General features: G+C 47.8%; 1 protein-coding gene across 10 annotated transcripts in view; it reads left to right on the top strand.

Moving 5' to 3' along the window:
• The window catches only part of Fnbp1 (formin binding protein 1), a 117,752-nt gene that overhangs the window by 76,363 nt on the left and 23,905 nt on the right, over nucleotides 1-17,484 (top strand). For all 10 annotated transcript variants that reach the window (XM_070014837.1, XM_070014843.1, XM_070014846.1 and 7 more), the window contains exons 5-7: nucleotides 1,006-1,068; nucleotides 2,614-2,718; nucleotides 15,936-16,064. In XM_070014837.1, the coding sequence (XP_069870938.1) occupies nucleotides 1,006-1,068; nucleotides 2,614-2,718; nucleotides 15,936-16,064 (297 nt within the window). The remainder of the gene's footprint in view (nucleotides 1-1,005; nucleotides 1,069-2,613; nucleotides 2,719-15,935; nucleotides 16,065-17,484) is intronic.

Below are 17,484 nucleotides of genomic sequence, written 5' to 3'. Positions count from 1 at the left end.
TAAAGGGAACATGGAGGATGGATACGGTGTAGGAAAAGCGGTAAGGGATGAGGCTAGACATGGTGGGGACCTGCAGTAGTCCCAGTCCTCAAAACACCACCAGGGCCCAGTGGCCTCGGGACGGGAAACTGCAGGCAGATTCCTGACCCACATGGCAGGTCTAATCAGATACAAGGGCAGGATGCCGTTCATGTGGTCCAGGCTGGTCACCTCTGGGAAATGGACCTGGAAATCCGTTCCAGTGACCCGGGGACTGGTGGTCTGGTAGGAAGAAGATAAAAGTTAGGGAGTTGATAATGTCAGGACACTGAGAAAAAAAAGACATCCTGTTTTAATAGGCCTCTGTATTTCTAGAAGTATTCGCTTTGGTACCCTGTCTTCTTGAGTGAATCATGTGTGCGTGCGTGCATGTTTGTGTGTGCGCATGCACTCATTCACATGTGCTAGTACTGGGACCTAAACTCGGGATTTGGGTGCTGTCCTTTCACTTTCTTGCTCAAGGCTAGCTCCTTACCACTTGAACCATAGACCCACTTCCAGCTTTTTGGTGGTTGGTTGGAGATAAGAATCTCAAGGATTTTCCTGCTTAGGCTGGCCTTGAACTTCTATCCTCAGATCTCAGCCTCCTGATTGGCTAGGATTACAGGCATGAACCACTGGTACCTAGCGTGACTTCATTTTCAATATTGTTGTGTCTAAAGTTTTAAAGGGAACTTTATTTCTGTTGCTGTTTTCATTTCCCTTTTATTCATGTAGATTTTTTTCTTAACTCACATTTTTTTCCAGGTGCACATGCTAGGTGTCCAGTGTTGGTTGGTTGTTTTTTGGTGCTAGCAATTAAACTCCAGGGCTTCGTGTCTGCTAGGCCAGGGCTCTACCACTGAGCCACATCTCCAGCCCAGACAGTGAATATATGAATATCACTCGAGTAGATGAAAATGTTCTAACTCCTGTGTCTCATGAGAAGGATAGAGGTCTGACCACTGGTGTGTTTCCCCTTTCCAGAACTTTCACGATGGGAGGAAGGCACAGCAGCACATTGAGACCTGCTGGAAGCAACTTGAATCAGTAAGTGGAGACACCCCCTTTAAAGAACTGCCCCCCACTCTTGCTTATTGGAATTAGACTTTTAGGCGTTCATCTCTGTAAGTTAAAAAGCAAGCGAAAAACACTGAGCCTGTAGTTTTTATTTTCCTGATTTGAATTTCACTTAATTTGCTTCTTGAGGGATTATCTCAAGCAAAATGTTAAACCAGAAAGTACTCAGGTGGTTTTCCTAGAAGTCCAAGGGAGAGGACAAATCAGAGAGCTCGGGCACTGTCCCTGACTCTCGTGCTCCTGGCTAGCGTTCTACCACTTAGAGCCACAATTCCATTTCCAGTTTTTCTGGTGGTTTATTGGAGATAAGAGTCTCACAGACTTTCCTGCCTGGGCTGGTTTTGAACTGTGGTCCTCAGATCTCAGACTCCTGAGTAGTTAGGATTACAGGTGTGAGCCACCAGCGCCTGGCAAATGCAAAGTCCTAAGTTTGGTCCTCAGCAAAAAGTTTAAAAAAATAAACTTGTGGCTGGGTGCCAGTGGCTCATGCCTATGTACTCAGGAAGCTGAGATCTAGAGGATCCAAGTTCAGCCTGAGCCAAAAAGTCCATGGGATTTTTATCCCCAGTTAACCAGCAAAAGGTCAGAGGTGGAGCTGTGGCTCAAGTGGTAGAGCCACAGCCTTGAGCTGAAGAGCTAAGAGACAAAGCCCACGCCTTGAGTCCAAGCACCAGGGCCAGCACCGAAATTAAACTTGTGGAAATTATGACTTACAAACCAGCTCAGAGGGGCTGGGAAGGTGGCTCAGTGGTAGAGTGCTTGCCCTGCATGCATGAGGCCCTGGGTTTGATTTCTCAGCACCACATAAGCAGGAAAAAACAAAAAACAAAAAAGGAGGGCTGGGAATGTGGCTCAGTGGTAGAGCGCTTGCCTTGCATGCTCGAGGCTCTGGGTTCGATTCCTCAGCACCACATAAGCAAAAAGAAAAAAGCCAGAAGTGGCACTGTGGCTTAAGTGGTAGAGTGCTAGCCTTGAGCTGAAGAGCTGAGGGACAGCGCCCAGGCCCTGAGTTCAGGCCCCACGACCGGACCAAAAAAAAAAAAAAAACGAAAGTGGAGCTATGGGTCAAGTGGTAGAGCGCTAGCCTTGAGCTGAAGAGCTGAGGGACAGCGCCCAGACCCAGAGTTCAGGCCCCATGACCGACCAAAACAAAACAAATCAGCTCAGAGAACAATCCCCCAATGGGGGCTTTTGATAAAAATCTGTCTCCCAGCCCAGCGCCAGTGGCTCACGCCTGTCATCCTAGCTCTTCAGGAGGCTGAGATCTGAGGATCACGGTTCAAAGCCAGCCCGGGCAGGAAAGTCCACGAGACTCTTATCTCCAATAAACCACTCAGAAAACCAGAAGTGGCGCTGTGGCTCAAGTGGTAGAGTGCTTGCTTCAAGCTGAAATGCTGAGGGACAGCGCCCAGGCCCAGAGTTCAAACCCCACGACCAACCAAAAAAAAAAAAAAAAAGAGTCGGTCTCCCCAGAATAGTTTCTTGGTCGCCCACACCCACTTTTTCTGCTCGCAGAGTAAGAGGCGGTTTGAGCGGGACTGTAAGGAGGCAGACCGGGCACAGCAGTACTTTGAGAAGATGGACGCTGACATCAATGTGACAAAGGCAGATGTTGAGAAGGTGAGGGGCCACCGCCTGGCCCTTGCTGCTTGCACCCATGAAAGGTCCCTGAGATCCTTTTCCCTTCATGTCATCATTGTGGGTCAGGGGTCTACATTTTAGGGGCTCTAAAGTGTTGATGTTTGCGAGGTTTATTTCCTTGGTCACCAGAATGGTAATAGGGGTGTTGAGCATGAAAACATCTCGGGGCTGGGAGGATGGCTCAGTGGTAGAGCGCTTGCCTCGCATGCATGAGGCCCTGGGTTTAATTCCTCAGCACCACATAAGCAGAAAAAGCCAGAAGTGGTGCTGTGGCTCAAGTGGTAGAGCGCTAGCCTGATGCTGAAGAGCTGAGGGACAGCGCCCAGGCCCAGAGTTTAAGCCCCACAACCAACCAAAAAGAAAAAGGAAAGAAAAAAACATCTCCACCAGGGGGTTCAAAATGCTCCCCATTTTCCTTAGTGGCTTTGCAAAGACAGTGAGTATCTAGTGAACCAGAGCAGCCTTCCTGGCGGCTCATTCAGGTTGTCTGCATGCCGTCCTAGTGACAATCGTCCCCAAATCTTCCTCCACAAGGCCTGGCAATGGGCGAGAGCATGGAGTGTGCGTTTTGTCTCCGTGCGGGTCAGTGTGTGTGCTTTTCTTCCCAGAAGCCGGATTTGTATAAACAAAATGTGGCTGGTAAATAGCGGCATTCATCCCCAGTGCCTAGGGCTGTCTGGGCATCCATGGCTCCTGCTCTTCATGGAAAGAGCTGGCTGCTGTTGCCAGATGAGGCGGAGATGACTTTGGCTGGGAACTAGTACAATTGTATTTGCCTAATCCTGCCCAATTCCTCTAAAAGCAGGTATATGATAGTGTGCCTTTTAAGAATATATAGTGGGGCTGGAAATGTGGCTTAGTGGTAGAGTGCTCACCTAACATACATGAAGCCCTGAGTTCAATTCCTCAATACCACATTCACAGAGAAGGCCGCAAGTGGCACTGTGGTTCAAGTGGTAGAGTGCTAGCCTTGAGCACAGAGAGGCTCGGGGACAGTGCCCAGGACATGAATTCAAGCCCCAGGACCAGCACCAAAAACAAAAAAAAAGAGTATATAGTAGTTGGGCACCAAAGCTTCATGCCTGTAGTTGTAGCTACTTGAGAGGCTGAGATTGGGAGGATCCTGGTTTAAGGCCCAGCCCAGGCAAAAAAGGTAGTGAGACATACCCCTTCTCAACCACTAGCTGGAGGTAATAGTGTACACCTGTCACCACAGCTTCCTGGAAGCCAACAACCAGATGGTGGCCCAGAGGCAGGAAGTGAGACTCTCAAAAAATGCCTGTGCCTCTGGGCACTGCTGGCTCAGGCTTATAATCCTAGCGATTCAGGAGGCTGAGATCTGAGGATCACAGTTTAAAACCAGCAAGTCTGTGAGGAGCTAGGAAGGTGGCTCAGTGGTAGAGTGCTTGCCTCACATGCATGAGGCCCTGGGTTCCATTCCTCAGTACCACATAAGCAGAATAAGCCAGAAATGGTGCTGTGGCTCAAGCAGTAGAGTGCTCGCCTTGAGCTGAAGAGCTGAGGGACAGCGCCCAGGCCCAGAGTTCAGGCCCCATGACTGTCCAAAAAAAAAAAAGTTTGTAAGGCTCTTGCCTCCAAAGAACCATCAAAAAACTGGAAATGAAGTTGTGGCTCAAATGGTAGAGCTATAGTGCACCACGTATGTACAATCTAAAAAAATAGAACAAAGATGTGGGTTATTGGCCTTGTAACTGAAGTCACAGACCCCCCCCCAACCTCCCTCCCCAGATTCCACCCTTCCCCAGCCCACCGTAGACGCCCCCCAGAGCAAATTTTACCATTTGCCCCTTTTTTACCTTTGTATGAACACAATCATGCTTTCATTGATTTTTCTTCTGGCTATTTTTTTTTTAATTCCAGTTGGCTTATGGAAAGAGCATCATGGAGTTTAGGTATTCATATTTAAACCAGGGCCCTTCCTAAAGTGCTCTTCGTGTTTCTATTTTGGTTTTTCTGTGGCAAAAGTCCTGTCTCTGGCAAGCAATGATACTTTTATTTGTCTTCTGACTTTTACGAGTCTTATTTATCTTTCTTATCATTGCGCCTGGCACTGTGGACATTTTATCTTGTTCTTGATTATAAAGAGTGCTTCAAATGTTTTCCCATTGAGAATTATTTTAGAGCTGGAGCTGTGGCTCCCATGTAGAGTGCCCGCCTAAGCAAGCAGAGGCCCACTTCAATCCACAATCCCTGAAAAACTTTAGATGTACTGGTGGCTCACGCCTGTAATCCTAGCTACTCAGGAGGCTGAGATCTGAGGATCATGGTTCAAAGCCAGCCTGAGCAGGAAAGTCTATGAGACTCTTATCTCCAGTGAAACACCAGAAACCTGGAAGTGGCGCTGTGGCTCAAGTGGTAGAGCCCTCACCTTTAGGGACAGCGCCCAGGCCCAGAGTTCAAGCCCCATGACCAACCAAAAAAAAAAAAAAAAAAGATTTTTTTTTCTCCTCTGTTTTAGCCAAGAAATTACCCGTTTTTTTGTTTTTTTTTTTTAAGGTTGGCTTCATACTGAGTATCATTAAATATTTTTTGCTTCTTTTAAGCCATTAATGTGATATACATTAATCAATGTTCCTACATTGAAAATAAATTAGCTTTTTAAATTGTGTGTGTGTGTGTGTGTGTGTGTGTGTGTGTGTGTGTGTGTGTGTGTGTGTGTGTGTGTGTGTGTGTGTGTGTGTGTGTGTGTGTGTTGTATGTTAGTACTGAGACTAGAACTCAGGGCCTGGTCACTGTCTTACAGCTTTTCTATTCAAGGCAGGCACTCTACCACTTGAGCCACAGCTCCACTTCTGAGCTTTTGATGGTACATTGGAGATAAGAGTTTCACAGACTTTCTCTGCCCACATGGGCCTAAATCTCCATCCTCAGATCTCGGCCTCCTGAGTAGCTAGGATTGGCTACCAGTGCCTGCCAGCATGACCTCTGCAGGTGACTCCAGACACTGTCACTTCCTGCATCCCACGGTAGCCGGTGTTCATCAGGGTTTTACTGAGCAGCCATGGGAGCCATGAGTCCCGGGCAGGCAGCTCTTCAAGTCTCACCCTCTCCCTGCAATTGCCCAGGAGGATTCTCACATTCCCCCGCAGATTCCCTTACCTGCTTTATTCCACACAACTCATCTTCTGTGCTTTAAAGATGTCCTCACCTAGCTGGGCGCCGGTAGCTCATGCTTATAATCCTAGCTACTCAGAAGGCTGAGATCTGAGGATTGCAGTTGGAAGTTAACCTGGGCAGGAAAGTATATGAGACTCTTATCAAGAATTAACCAGCAAAAACTCAGAAATGCGCTACTGCCCGAGGAATAGAGCACCAGCCTTGAGTGGAAAAGCTAAGAGACAGTACCTAGGACCTGGTTGAAGCCCCAGGACCAGCATCAAATAAATAAATAGTCACCTGGGTCAACATACCTGAATGAACTTGGTGCTATAGGGAAGAGTCACAGGGGGAGAGGAAGAAGGAATGCATGTGCATGCATTTTAAGAGACTCAGGATCTTCCTACAAGCCTGGTTTTTGTAGGGAGACATGGTGCTAAGATCTACCCTGAGGACCCTGAGCAGGCAGGTGGGTGTTTTGCCACTTTAGCCACACCCCTGGCCCTTTTGGCCTTCATTTATTTTTCATATAGGATCTCACAGCGTTGCCCAAACAGACTTTGAACCATCAGCTTCTTTCCCCTGCCTCCTGAGTCACTAGAATTACAAGCATATGCTACCATGCCTAACTTTTTTCAGTACTGAAGCTTTCACTAAGGGCCTTGTATCTAACTTAGCTTCTTCGCTCACAGCTGATGCTCTGTCACTTGAGTTACAGCTCCACTTCCAACTTTTTACTGGTTAATTGGATTTACCTTGCCTTAGCTAGCTTTAACCCTGGATCCTCAGATCTCAGCCTCTTGAGTCGTTAGGATTACAGGTATAAATCATTGGCACCTAACCTAATTCTCATTTTTAAAACAAATTTCAGTAGTTGATGGACTCCCTAGCTTATCCTTCATTCATTCATTCATTCATTCTCTTGTCCCTTATTTGTGGCCACCGGCCTCACCACTGTACTCTGGGAGACCAGCTTGGGAGGCAGCCGGCTCTCGGCTCTGCTCTGAAAGGATCAGGTTATCAAAATGACTGGAATGTGGAACAATATTTGCAGACAGAGAAAACAGTGTTCTAAATGCATGCACAACGGAGCTCATCTGGGCCTGGTAGTGAATAATCCCTTTCTCCATCGCCTCTTACATAATTTCTTAATGCAAAGTGGGACGCTATCCCCCCGAAACTTCCACACAGCCTTGGGAACTGTTGGCTGGAATTCAAGTTTTGTTTTGAAAACTCCAGTACTCGGTTTCTTCCTTTCTCATCAGCTCCAGTTTCACTTAATGTCTGGGGCTTGTCTTTGCCTGAGGCCGGTGACCACAAAACATTAATTAACATGGCTGCGTCTTTGAATACCTCTTCCGGTTGCTAAGTCTGTCTATGGTGTGACAGGTTGCCTTCTTTCGGGCTTAATCGTAAGATTTTGTTACATAATCCAACCTTAATTCATTCAGGCCATCAGCGCTGAACAGAGGGTCAGTTTTCTTGGGACTTTGTATTCTACTGTTGTATGATATTATGACTTCTACCGAATCTAGTGTTGAGTGTTAGTAATTTTAAAGGTCTCCATCCTGGGGCTGAGAAGGTGGCTCAGTGGTAGAGTGCTAGCCTTAAGCTGAAGAGCTGAGGGACAGTGCCCAGACCCCATGACAGACCAAAAAAAAAGGTCTCCATACTTGTTCCTGTTGTAAAGAACAAGAAGTCTTGAACCATTTATGAGTGAAGACAAAACTCAGGGTTTGTTGTACTGTGGACACTGGGGATGAATCCAGGGCCTCTCCTACGCTAAATACACATTCTACCACTGGGCTGTGCCCTGTACCCCTAATTTTAGATTTTTATTTTTTATATTTTCTCTCATGGGGCCTGAACTCTGGGCCTGGGCGCTGCCTCTCAACTCTTAAGCTCAAGGCTAGCGCTCTACCACTTGAGCCACAGCACCACTTCCAGCTTTTTCTGTGTATGTGGTACTGAGAAATCAAACCCAGGGCTTCATGCATGCAAGGCAAGCGCTCTACCACTGAGCCACCGGCCCAACCCTAGGTTTTTAACTCTAATAAAAAGTACACATGCCAGGAGCCAGTGGCTCATGCCTATAATCCTAGCTACTCAGGAGGCTGAGATCTGAGGATTACAGTTTGAAGCCAGCCTGGCAGGAAAGTCCATGAGACTTTTATCTCCACTAAAAATTACAAGAAAAACTGCAAGTGGAAATGTGGCTGGAGTGGTAGAGCAGCTAGCTTTGAGCACAAAGCTCAGGGACAGCGCCCAGACCCAGAGTTCAAGCCTTAAGACCAAACAAACAAAAAAAAGCACATGTTCCAGGTGCCAGTGGCTCACACCTGTAATCCTGTCCACTTAGGAGGCTGAGATCTGAGGATCGAGGTTCAAAGCCAGCCTCCACTTTCTATGAGACTCTTTATCTCCAGTTAACCAGCCAAAAAAACAACTCCAAGTAGAGCTGTGACTTAAGTACTAGCCTTGAACAAAAAAGCTAACAGATAGTACCCCAGGCCCTGAGTTCAAGGCCCAGTACCAGTCCCTCCCCCCAAAAAAAATCATGTACTTTGTTGTTTTTTTTTTTTTGGTTTGTCTTACACATTTTATAAGAGGAGGATGTTTTAAGGAAAAGAACGCAGCTGTAGTAGGAATTGCACCACTGCTTACAAGAAGACATTTAGTTTGATCATTAGCGGACTGGGGATGATGGCAGGGTGAGAAGCAGAGGTGACAAATCGGGTCCATTTTCCTCCCCAGGAGCGTGTCGTCCTCCTCCCCCACCCTTAGAGCAGGCAGGAAGTACTCCCTCCAGTCTCCCTGTAGACAGCTAAGCCGCAGAGTGTCACATTTTTTTACCATTTGGGGAAAACAGTCTCTAGCAAGATGTCTGCTCTCATTCTTCTGCGTGTATGGAATGGGCCTGCGAGGGCTTCGCTTTGCGGCTGGAATGGCAGGCTTGGCATCTTTATTGAATGAGCTAGTCTCTCCAGTGCTTGCTTGCCTCACTCTTTGTTTGGTAGGAAATATCTGATGAGTTCTCTGGAGTGTTCTCTCTGAACAGTTGAGCACACAGAAATCTTTTCTTTATAAGAGGAAGTGGTTAGTATGAATGCAGGAAATATATTTTTTAACTGCAGCTTAATGGTTGAGACTTAAAAGGTTCAAAATGCTCTTCACTGAAAGCAAGAGAAAACTAAATAGAGTTGAAGAGAATAGAAAACATGGATAGTGGTGTTCTCATCCTTTTTTAAAATATAATTGTATTGTTATTATTAAGTGTTGTACAAGGGGTTACTGTTTCACAAGCCAGGTAATGAGTATATTTCTTTTTTTGGTCAATGTCACACCTCTCTTTGCTTTGCTCCCCAGTTTCCTCCTCCCATGCCTGCCCACAAATTGCAAATTCTTTTCCTACATACTGTGGTGTCTACTGAATATCATGATTGCATTTGCTCTGATTCTTTCAGGAATAGATCGGTGTTCAAGTCAAATAGTCTTGGGAAAATGGTTCGGTTGTTTGTCTTTACTCTGTGAACAGCCGTATCTGTCATGATTTTGTATTTCCTCAATAATACACAATCTTTAGCAAGCTTGTAATTTAATGTGCAAAAAAACCAACAGATGCCTGGTGCCTGTGGCTCATGCCTATAATCCTAGCTACTCAGAAGGCTGAGATTTGGGGATCTCCATTCAAAGCCAGCCTGGGGAAGACAAGTTCAAGAGATTCTTTTCTCTACTTACCCATCAGGAAGCCAAGAGTGAAGGTATGGGTCAAATAATAGAGTGTCAGACTTGAGCAAAAATGCCAAGCAAGAGCAAAAGGCCCTGAGCTCAAACCCCTATGCTGACACACAAGAGAATCTATTTTACCAGGCATCAGTGCCTCATATCTGTAATCCTAGTTACTCAGAGGAGGCTGAGATCTAAGGATCTGGATTCAAAGCCAGCCCAGGTAGGAAAGTCTATGAGACTCTTTTTTTTTTTTTTTCCCGGTAGTGGGGCTTGAACTCTGGGCCTGGGCGCTGTCCCTCAGCTCTTCAGCTCAAGGCTAGCGCTCTACCACTCAAGCCACAGAGCCATTTCTGGCTTTTTGCTTTTTGCTTATGTGGTACTGGGAATCGAACCCAGGGCCTCAGGCATGCAAGGCAAGCACTCTACCACTGAGCCACCTTCCCAGCCCCATGAGACTCTTATCTGCAGTTAACTACCAAAAAAGCTGGAAGGTGGATCTGTGGCTCAAGTGGTAGAGCACTAGCCTTGAGAGACAAAATAAAAAATAAAAAAGTTCAGGGACAGTGCCCAGGCCCTGAGTTCAAGTCCCAGGACCAGAAAAAATTAAAAAATACAAGCAACAAACCAGGTGCTGATGTCTCATGCCTATAATCTTAGCTACTCAGGAGGCTGAGCTCTGAGGATCATGTTTCAAAGCCAGCCCAGGCAGAAAAGTCCATGAGACTCTTATCTCCAATAAACCATCAGAAAACTGGAAGTGGCGCTGTGGCTCAAGTGGTAGAGCACTTGCCTTGAACTGAAGAGCTGAGGGACAGCGACCAGGCCCAGAGTTCAAGCCCCACAACTGACAAAAAAAAAAAAAAAGCAACATGGGTTAGGGGTGTGGCTCAAGTGGTAGCATGCCTGCCTAGCAAGTGCAGAACACTTCGTTCAATCCCCAGCACCACAAAAACAAAAAACCCACAAACAACAACCTTGGAAACTAAGGCTGAGTAGCTGCTTTCCTTGCACCAAACATGTCTCATTTACTCCACAGGGGAAGCGTGGTGTCTGTTTCCCTGGCTCGTGGAACGTGAGTCATTGTTGAGTCTCTCACAGAATGTACATCTTCCCGAGCTGGCTTGCAACGTGATCTAAGGGTGTCTGTTCTTCATAATAACTGCAGACCCCGGCAGTGGAGGGGGGAGGTCATCACCCAGGCAGACCTTGCCTTCCAGCAGAGTCTAGACTCTTCCGCTCTGGCTGCGAGCCTGCTGAGCTGAGCCATGGACTGGGTGTAGTTGTCTATTAAGGACAGAGAGAAGCCAGGTGCCGGTGGCTCATGCCTGTCATCCTAGCTACTCAGGAGGCTGAGATCTGAGGATTACAGTTCAAAGCCAGCCCAAGCAGGAAAGTCCATGAGACTCTTATCTCCAGTAAACCACTCAGAAGAAGGAAGTGGCGCTGTGGCTCAAGTGGTAGAGCACTCACCTTCAGCTGAAGAGCTCAGGGACAGTGCCCAAGACCAGAGTTCAAGCCCCATGACCAACAACAACAACAACAAAGACAGAGAGAGCAGGGCACCAGTGGCTCACGCCTGAAATCCTAGCTGCTCAGGAGGCTGAGATCTGAGGATGACAGTTCAAAGCCACCCTGGGCAGGAAAGTCCATGAGACTCATATCTCCAGTTAATCACCGAAAAGCCAGAAGTTGAGAATTGTGGCTCAGATGTAGAGTGCCAACCTTGAATGCAAGAGCTGAAGGATTGGGGAGGAGGGAGAAGGAGGAGGGGAGGGGGAGGAGGGAAGGGATAGTAGGAGAAAAACAAAGGAGGGGGTAACAATGCTTCTCGAGAAATGTACTCATTCCCTTACTCATGAAGCTAACCCCTCTGTACAGCATCTTTACAATAAAACAAAATTTAACAAAGAAAACTAAAGGATAACATCCAGGCCCAAAATTCCCACCCCAACACAAAGGGAGAGGGGCAAGGGGGCGAAGGATGGGAGGGGAAGGGAGAAAGGAAGGGAGAAAGGAAGGGAGGGAGGGAGGGGAAGGAAGATAAAAAGGAAAGAAAGGAAGAAAGAGGGAGGGGGGATGTACCATAAGGGAATGTACCATAAGAGATCCTGGGAGGCATGATCCTGTCTCACCTCTTCTCCGGCTCACACGTTGGCCTGCCCTGGCCGTGGGCCAGCATTAGGGATGGACGGGTCAGCCCGTCTCCTCCAGCAGCCAAGTTGCTGCTTACCTGAGTAACTTGCTCTTCCCAGTTGTATTTTCCAAAGTGGGCAACTGAGGTACTGGGGAACAGAAGGCCTATTCTTCACACTGCTTAGCAAGTGAATGGCCCCGGAGAATTGGGATGCTGGTCTCCTCTGCTATCTTCCTCTCCCAGGCCTCCCTCTGAGGACCAGTAACTACAGTCCCCGGGCAAAGAAAAGCTCAGGAAATTGCTGGCATAGCTCAAGCAGATTTCTTCGGTTAACTTATTTTGAAGCTTTTCTCTGCTTTGTGTTTTAACTTCCCTCGTAATTTATCAAAGACAGACTCGTTATTTTGGAAGCCCTCAGCCTGAGGTCTGACAGAACTCCTGCACTCTGAAGAGGAATTTTTTTTTAATGCATTTGTAGTTTGGAACTTGAAAATGTATTCTTAGTTGCAACAGCTTCCTGGAAATTTTAAATATGCCATTTATTTGTACAACAACATCCACTCTGGGCAAAGAATGGTTTCATCTCTCTCCCTCCCTCCCTCCCTTCCTCCCTCCCTCGCTCCCTCCCTCCCCCCCTCTCTCCCTCCCTCTTCCCTCTCCCCCTCTCCCTCTCTCTCCCTCTCTTCCTCCCTCCCTCCCTCTCCCTCCCCTCTCCCTCTCTCCTCTTTTTCTTTCTCTCTTTCCCTACCCTCCACAGACAAGCCACCCTCTTCTGGAACTCAGCATTAAAATGTATCACTTTTTCTTCTCTCTTTGACAAAATAAAATAAACTTAAATTTTTACATATAGAAAGTTAGGCAAGCCAGGCACTGGTGGCTCGTGCCTGTAATCCTAGCTACTCAGGAGGCTGAGATTTGAGGATGGTGGTTCAAAGCCAGCCCAGGCAGAAAAGTTCATGAGAGTCTTATAAACCATCAGAAAACCAGAAATGGTCCTATAGCTGAAAGTGGTAGAGCACCAGCCTTGAGCAAAAGAGCTCAGGGACAGTGCCTAGGCCCCGATGGACTCCTCTCCCTGCCCCTCTCCCCCCCCCCAAAAAAAGCCAGGCAAAGCTGGGCATAGTGGCTCAGGCCTATAATCCTAATTTCTCAAGAGGCTAAGATCTGAGGATCACTGCTCAAAGGCAGCCTGAGTTGGAGAGTCCATGAGACTCTTATCTCCAATTAGCCACCACAAAAGTTGCAAGTGGACCTCTGGCTCAAGTGGTAGGGTACTACCCCCCTTAAGCACAAAAGCTTGGGGACAGTGTTCAGACCTTGAGTTCAAGCCCCAGCACTAGCACTGGGGGGGAGTGGGGGGAAGAAAGAAAGGAGGGAAAGGAAAGGAAAGGAAAGTCAGGCACATCTGTAATTGTAACTACTCAGGAGGCTGAGAGCTAATAGACTGTATCAAAAAGCCTTCTTCCCCAAAATAACTCTGTCTTACAAGGTGTGCTATTCTTTGCAGAAGATGTGGGGAAACAGCACATGGGCTTCTGTGGGGCTTTCTGAGGAAGGTGTGTGAATGAAACAGAGGAAGTTGTAGACATTTGCAGTCTCCGCGGGAGTGCCTCTGCTCTTTTATATATATATAAAATCAAAATAAAATACTGAACAATAGAAGGTCATTGAAATGACTGTTGGGGGGTGGGGGAGGCAGATGGAAGGCTTCTGGGGAGGCCAGGCTGTCATTCTGGGAGGAGAGGCGCTTCAAAGGTGGCTGCAGGTAGCATTTGGGCACCGTGGGAAGCAGAACCCAGCATATGGTCAGGAAGGGACTCAGGCCAGCAGCAAAGAGGACCAACTGGAGGCCGAAAGAAACCGGGCTTCCATGAGATACATCAGCTGGTACTGAGTTTTGTCAGGGCCTTAAGGAACCGAGAAGACCTCGGAGTCAGGAAGCCCTATCTGGGGACATTGCCGGCCCACTTTCATTTGGGAAGTGTCGGCAGGCAGATGACAGGGAAGTGCATACTGGATTCACCACACACACACCCCACCCCATGCACCTGTGCACAGCGAGCGGAGGAAGCAAGAGTGGATCGTGCACATACACACACACACACCCCACCCCATGCACCTGCGCACAGCGAGCGGAGGAAGCAAGAGTGGATTGTACACACACACACACACACACACACCCCACCCCATGCACCTGCGCACAGCGAGCGGAGGAAGCAAGAGTGGATCGTGCACACACACACACACACACACACACACACACCACCCCACCCCATGCACCTGCACATAGTGAGCGGAGGAAGCAAGAGTGGATCGTGCACACACACACACACACACACACCACCCCACCCCATGCACCTGTGCACAGTGAGCAGAGGAAGCAAGAGTGGATCGTGCACACACACACACACACACCACCCCATGCACCTGCACACAGCGAGCAGAGGAAGCAAGAGTGGATCGTGCCTTCCAGGCACAGGCAGGACATCCACCTCTGACTTGAGACGGGAGAAAACCAGAAAGGGCCAGAGATGGGGCTGGGGGCGTGGCTCAAATGATAGAGCACCTGCCTAGCAACCACCGGACTCGAATCCCAGTTCAGCCACTACTCCCACCCAAATAAAAGAATGGGACAAAAGGCTTCAGCATTTCTTCTTCATGTTTGCGTTTGGACATCCTTCCTACCTGCTTTCCTGCTTCCTTTCAGAAATAGCTCTTACTCTTCCAGAACATGCGATCAGTAAAGTAAAAGCACAGACAACCCAAAAGTTGCCTGTTTATGTTGGAACGCTGCCCCTTTCTGGCGTGTTTTTGGCACCATCTAGTGAGATGGCCAAGTCACCTGAGGGCCAGGCTGTGTCTTCACCTGGCAGGGGGTGGGTTTACGCCACATGGACTTCAGAGTGTATTAGCATCAGGACATAACGTGCTGCCAGTCACCCGTGGAGACAGGTGTGAGCTAGGGTGGAATAATGAAGGGCATATCAGCCTCCATATTTGTGGAAGGTGCCGTGGGGTATAGAGGGTGTGTGCATGTGTGTGTGTGTGTGTGTGTGTGTGTGTACTGCAGCCTGGACACTGTCCAGTAGCTTTTACACTTAAGGCTGGTGCTCTACCACTTGAACTACAGTGCTACTTCCTGCTTTTTAAAGGTGTTTATTGGAGATAAGAGTCTCATGATGCCCAGGCTAGCTTCGAACACCAATCCTCAGATTTCTGACTCCTGAGTAGCTAAGATCACAGGCATAAGCCACCAGTGCTCAGCTTATTACTGCGGGGCCTGAACTCTGGGTCTGGGCGCTGTCCCTCAGCTCTTCAGCTCAAGGCAAGCACTCTACCACTTGAGCCACAGCACCACTTCCGGCTTTTTCTACTTATGTGGTGCTGAGGAATCGAACCCAGGGCCTTATGCATGCAAGGCAAACACTCTACCACTCAGCCACCTTCCCAGCTCTTATTATTGATTTTTAAGGAGAAAAATCTACAAAGTACTCTAAACACAATTAATACCAAAAAAGAACATAGACATAAAAAGCACAAATAGTATACCAAACGCCTTTCTTTAAAACTTACACCAAAAGTAAATATAGTTGAAGGGTTTTAGCCAGCCTCACTTTGAGCAGCATGGAATAGGCCTTCTTAGCTCATGAACTCCACAGTAGATTTGATTTCTAAATATATAGGTTCCAGACAGGTGCTGGTGGTTCTCGCTTGTAAACCTAGCTACTCAGGACCTGAGATCTGAAGATTGTAGCTTAAAGTCAGTCTAGGAAGAAAAGCCTATGAGAGTCTTATCTCCAGTTCACCAGCAAAAAGCCAGAAGTGGAGCTGTGGCTCAAATGGTAGAGTACCAGCCTTGAGTGAAAAGGTTTTAAGTCCAGTGCAGCCCCTCCCCTACCTCCCCCGCACCCTATGTATAGGTTCCCTCAGGACCAATGGAAAGGGGAGCGTGTGAGCTGGCCCGAAGCGGTGCTTTTGTCGGCGTGGAAAATCGAAGCCACGTCCCATCCCACAGCAGTGCGGGGTGTGGTGACTGGAAGTACGTTTCCTTACCTAAAGTTAGTGCACATTCGAGACAGGGCTTTGCAAACAGCACCCCTCCACCCCCATCCCGCCCTCATCTCCCGGTCTCCAGAGTTAACTTTGGCCCCAGTGGCAGCCCTAGGCTTTTATCTAGGATGTGTAAACACGAGGCCTCTCTGGCTCTTGCTCTAAGGCACGGCAGCAGGCTCAAATCCGGCACCAAATGGCAGAGGACAGCAAAGCAGATTACTCGTCCATCCTGCAGAAATTCAACCACGAGCAGCACGAGTACTACCACACCCACATCCCCAGCATCTTCCGGGTGAGTCCTCCATACCCACATCCCCAGGAAAGCCTATGAGACCTATTGTCTCCAGGGATCCACTGGAAAACCGGAAGTGGCACTGTGGCTCAAAAGTGGTAGAGTGTTAGCCTTAGTCACAAGAGCTCAGGGACCATGCCCAGGCCCTGAGTTCAAGACCCATGGCCTACTGAACTGTGATCCTCAGATCTCAGATCTCAGCCTCCTGAATAGCTAGGATGACTGAGAGTCAGGAGCACCGGCACTGGGCTCAGCCAGTCTTAAACGGTGACTCTTAGATTTCTACTCCCTTTGCTAAAAGGACATCTGAGCTCCAAAAAAGTGCCAGCTAAACTTCAGCAGACAAAGTGGCATTCATCCAGTTGTGGGATTTGAACAAATGAAAGTTCTTCCCTTTCCATTGTTTTCTTCTGGCTACTTTAGGTTGTAAGAAATGGGGGGGAGGAAGGGCAGGAGCTACAGCTCCGTGGAGGCCAGCCTAGCATGCTGCCGCTCTGAGTCCCAGGCCCAGTTCCAGGCCCCTACCAAAAAAAAATTTAGGAGAGAAAACAAATACAAGTTTTCACATTTGGGGAATCTTCTATGATTTCATGTTCAGTTGTTGGGGAGAGGGGCCTATTTGCTCCTTGGAGTCTATACCCACAGCCACAGCCACAAAAACATCTAAGATGTAGCAGGTGGGGATACTAGTGTTGAGTTGACATAGCTACCCAGATGTATTGGGTAAAAGTAAAATAGTGAAGGTGAGCGCTGATGGCTCATGCCTGCAATCCTAGCTGCTTTGTAGGCTAAGATCTGAGGATCAAGGTTCAAAGGTAGCCTGGGCAGAAAAATCCATGAGACTCTTGTTTTCTTTTCTTGATTTATTTCACAAGGATAGCATTCTACCACTTGAGCAACAGCTTTACTCTGGGTTTTTGCTGGTTAAGTGGAATCAGAGTCTCACATTTATCTTCCTAGGCTGGCTTTGAGCCATGATCCTCAGATCTCATTCACCTGATTAGCCAGGATTACAGGCATGGGCCACCAGTGCCCACTTCATGAGACTCTTATCTCCATCTAACCAGCAAAAAGCCAGAGTGAAGTGGTAGCTGAAGTGGTAGAACACTAGCCTTGAGCAGAATAATCAAGCAAGAGTTGAAGGCCCTGAGTTGAAGCCCCACTACCAGCACCAAAAGAAAAAGAAATAAGTCAAGTAGGGGATGGAAGGTAGAGGAACCTTTGAAGTTTGTTACCAAATTATATGAATAATAAAACTATCCAGATGGGGTTCTTACTGAAACTGGATTCAGGGATTGTGGAAACTTCACATTTGGGTGGCAATTAATGCTAAGCCCATGATTTTGTACATCCCATTTTAACAATCTATAAAGTGTGAATACAACTGATCAGGATAGCAACACAGTACACTTAAGGGTTG

The sequence above is a fragment of the Dipodomys merriami genome, unplaced genomic scaffold (genome assembly GCF_024711535.1).
Source record: "Dipodomys merriami isolate MVZ:Mamm:240054 unplaced genomic scaffold, mDipMer1.0.p SCAF_11, whole genome shotgun sequence".
In the NCBI taxonomy this organism is placed as follows: domain Eukaryota; kingdom Metazoa; phylum Chordata; class Mammalia; order Rodentia; family Heteromyidae; genus Dipodomys; species Dipodomys merriami.
The sequence above is the reverse complement of the archived record's forward strand: the minus strand, read 5'-3'. Positions and strand labels throughout refer to the sequence as shown.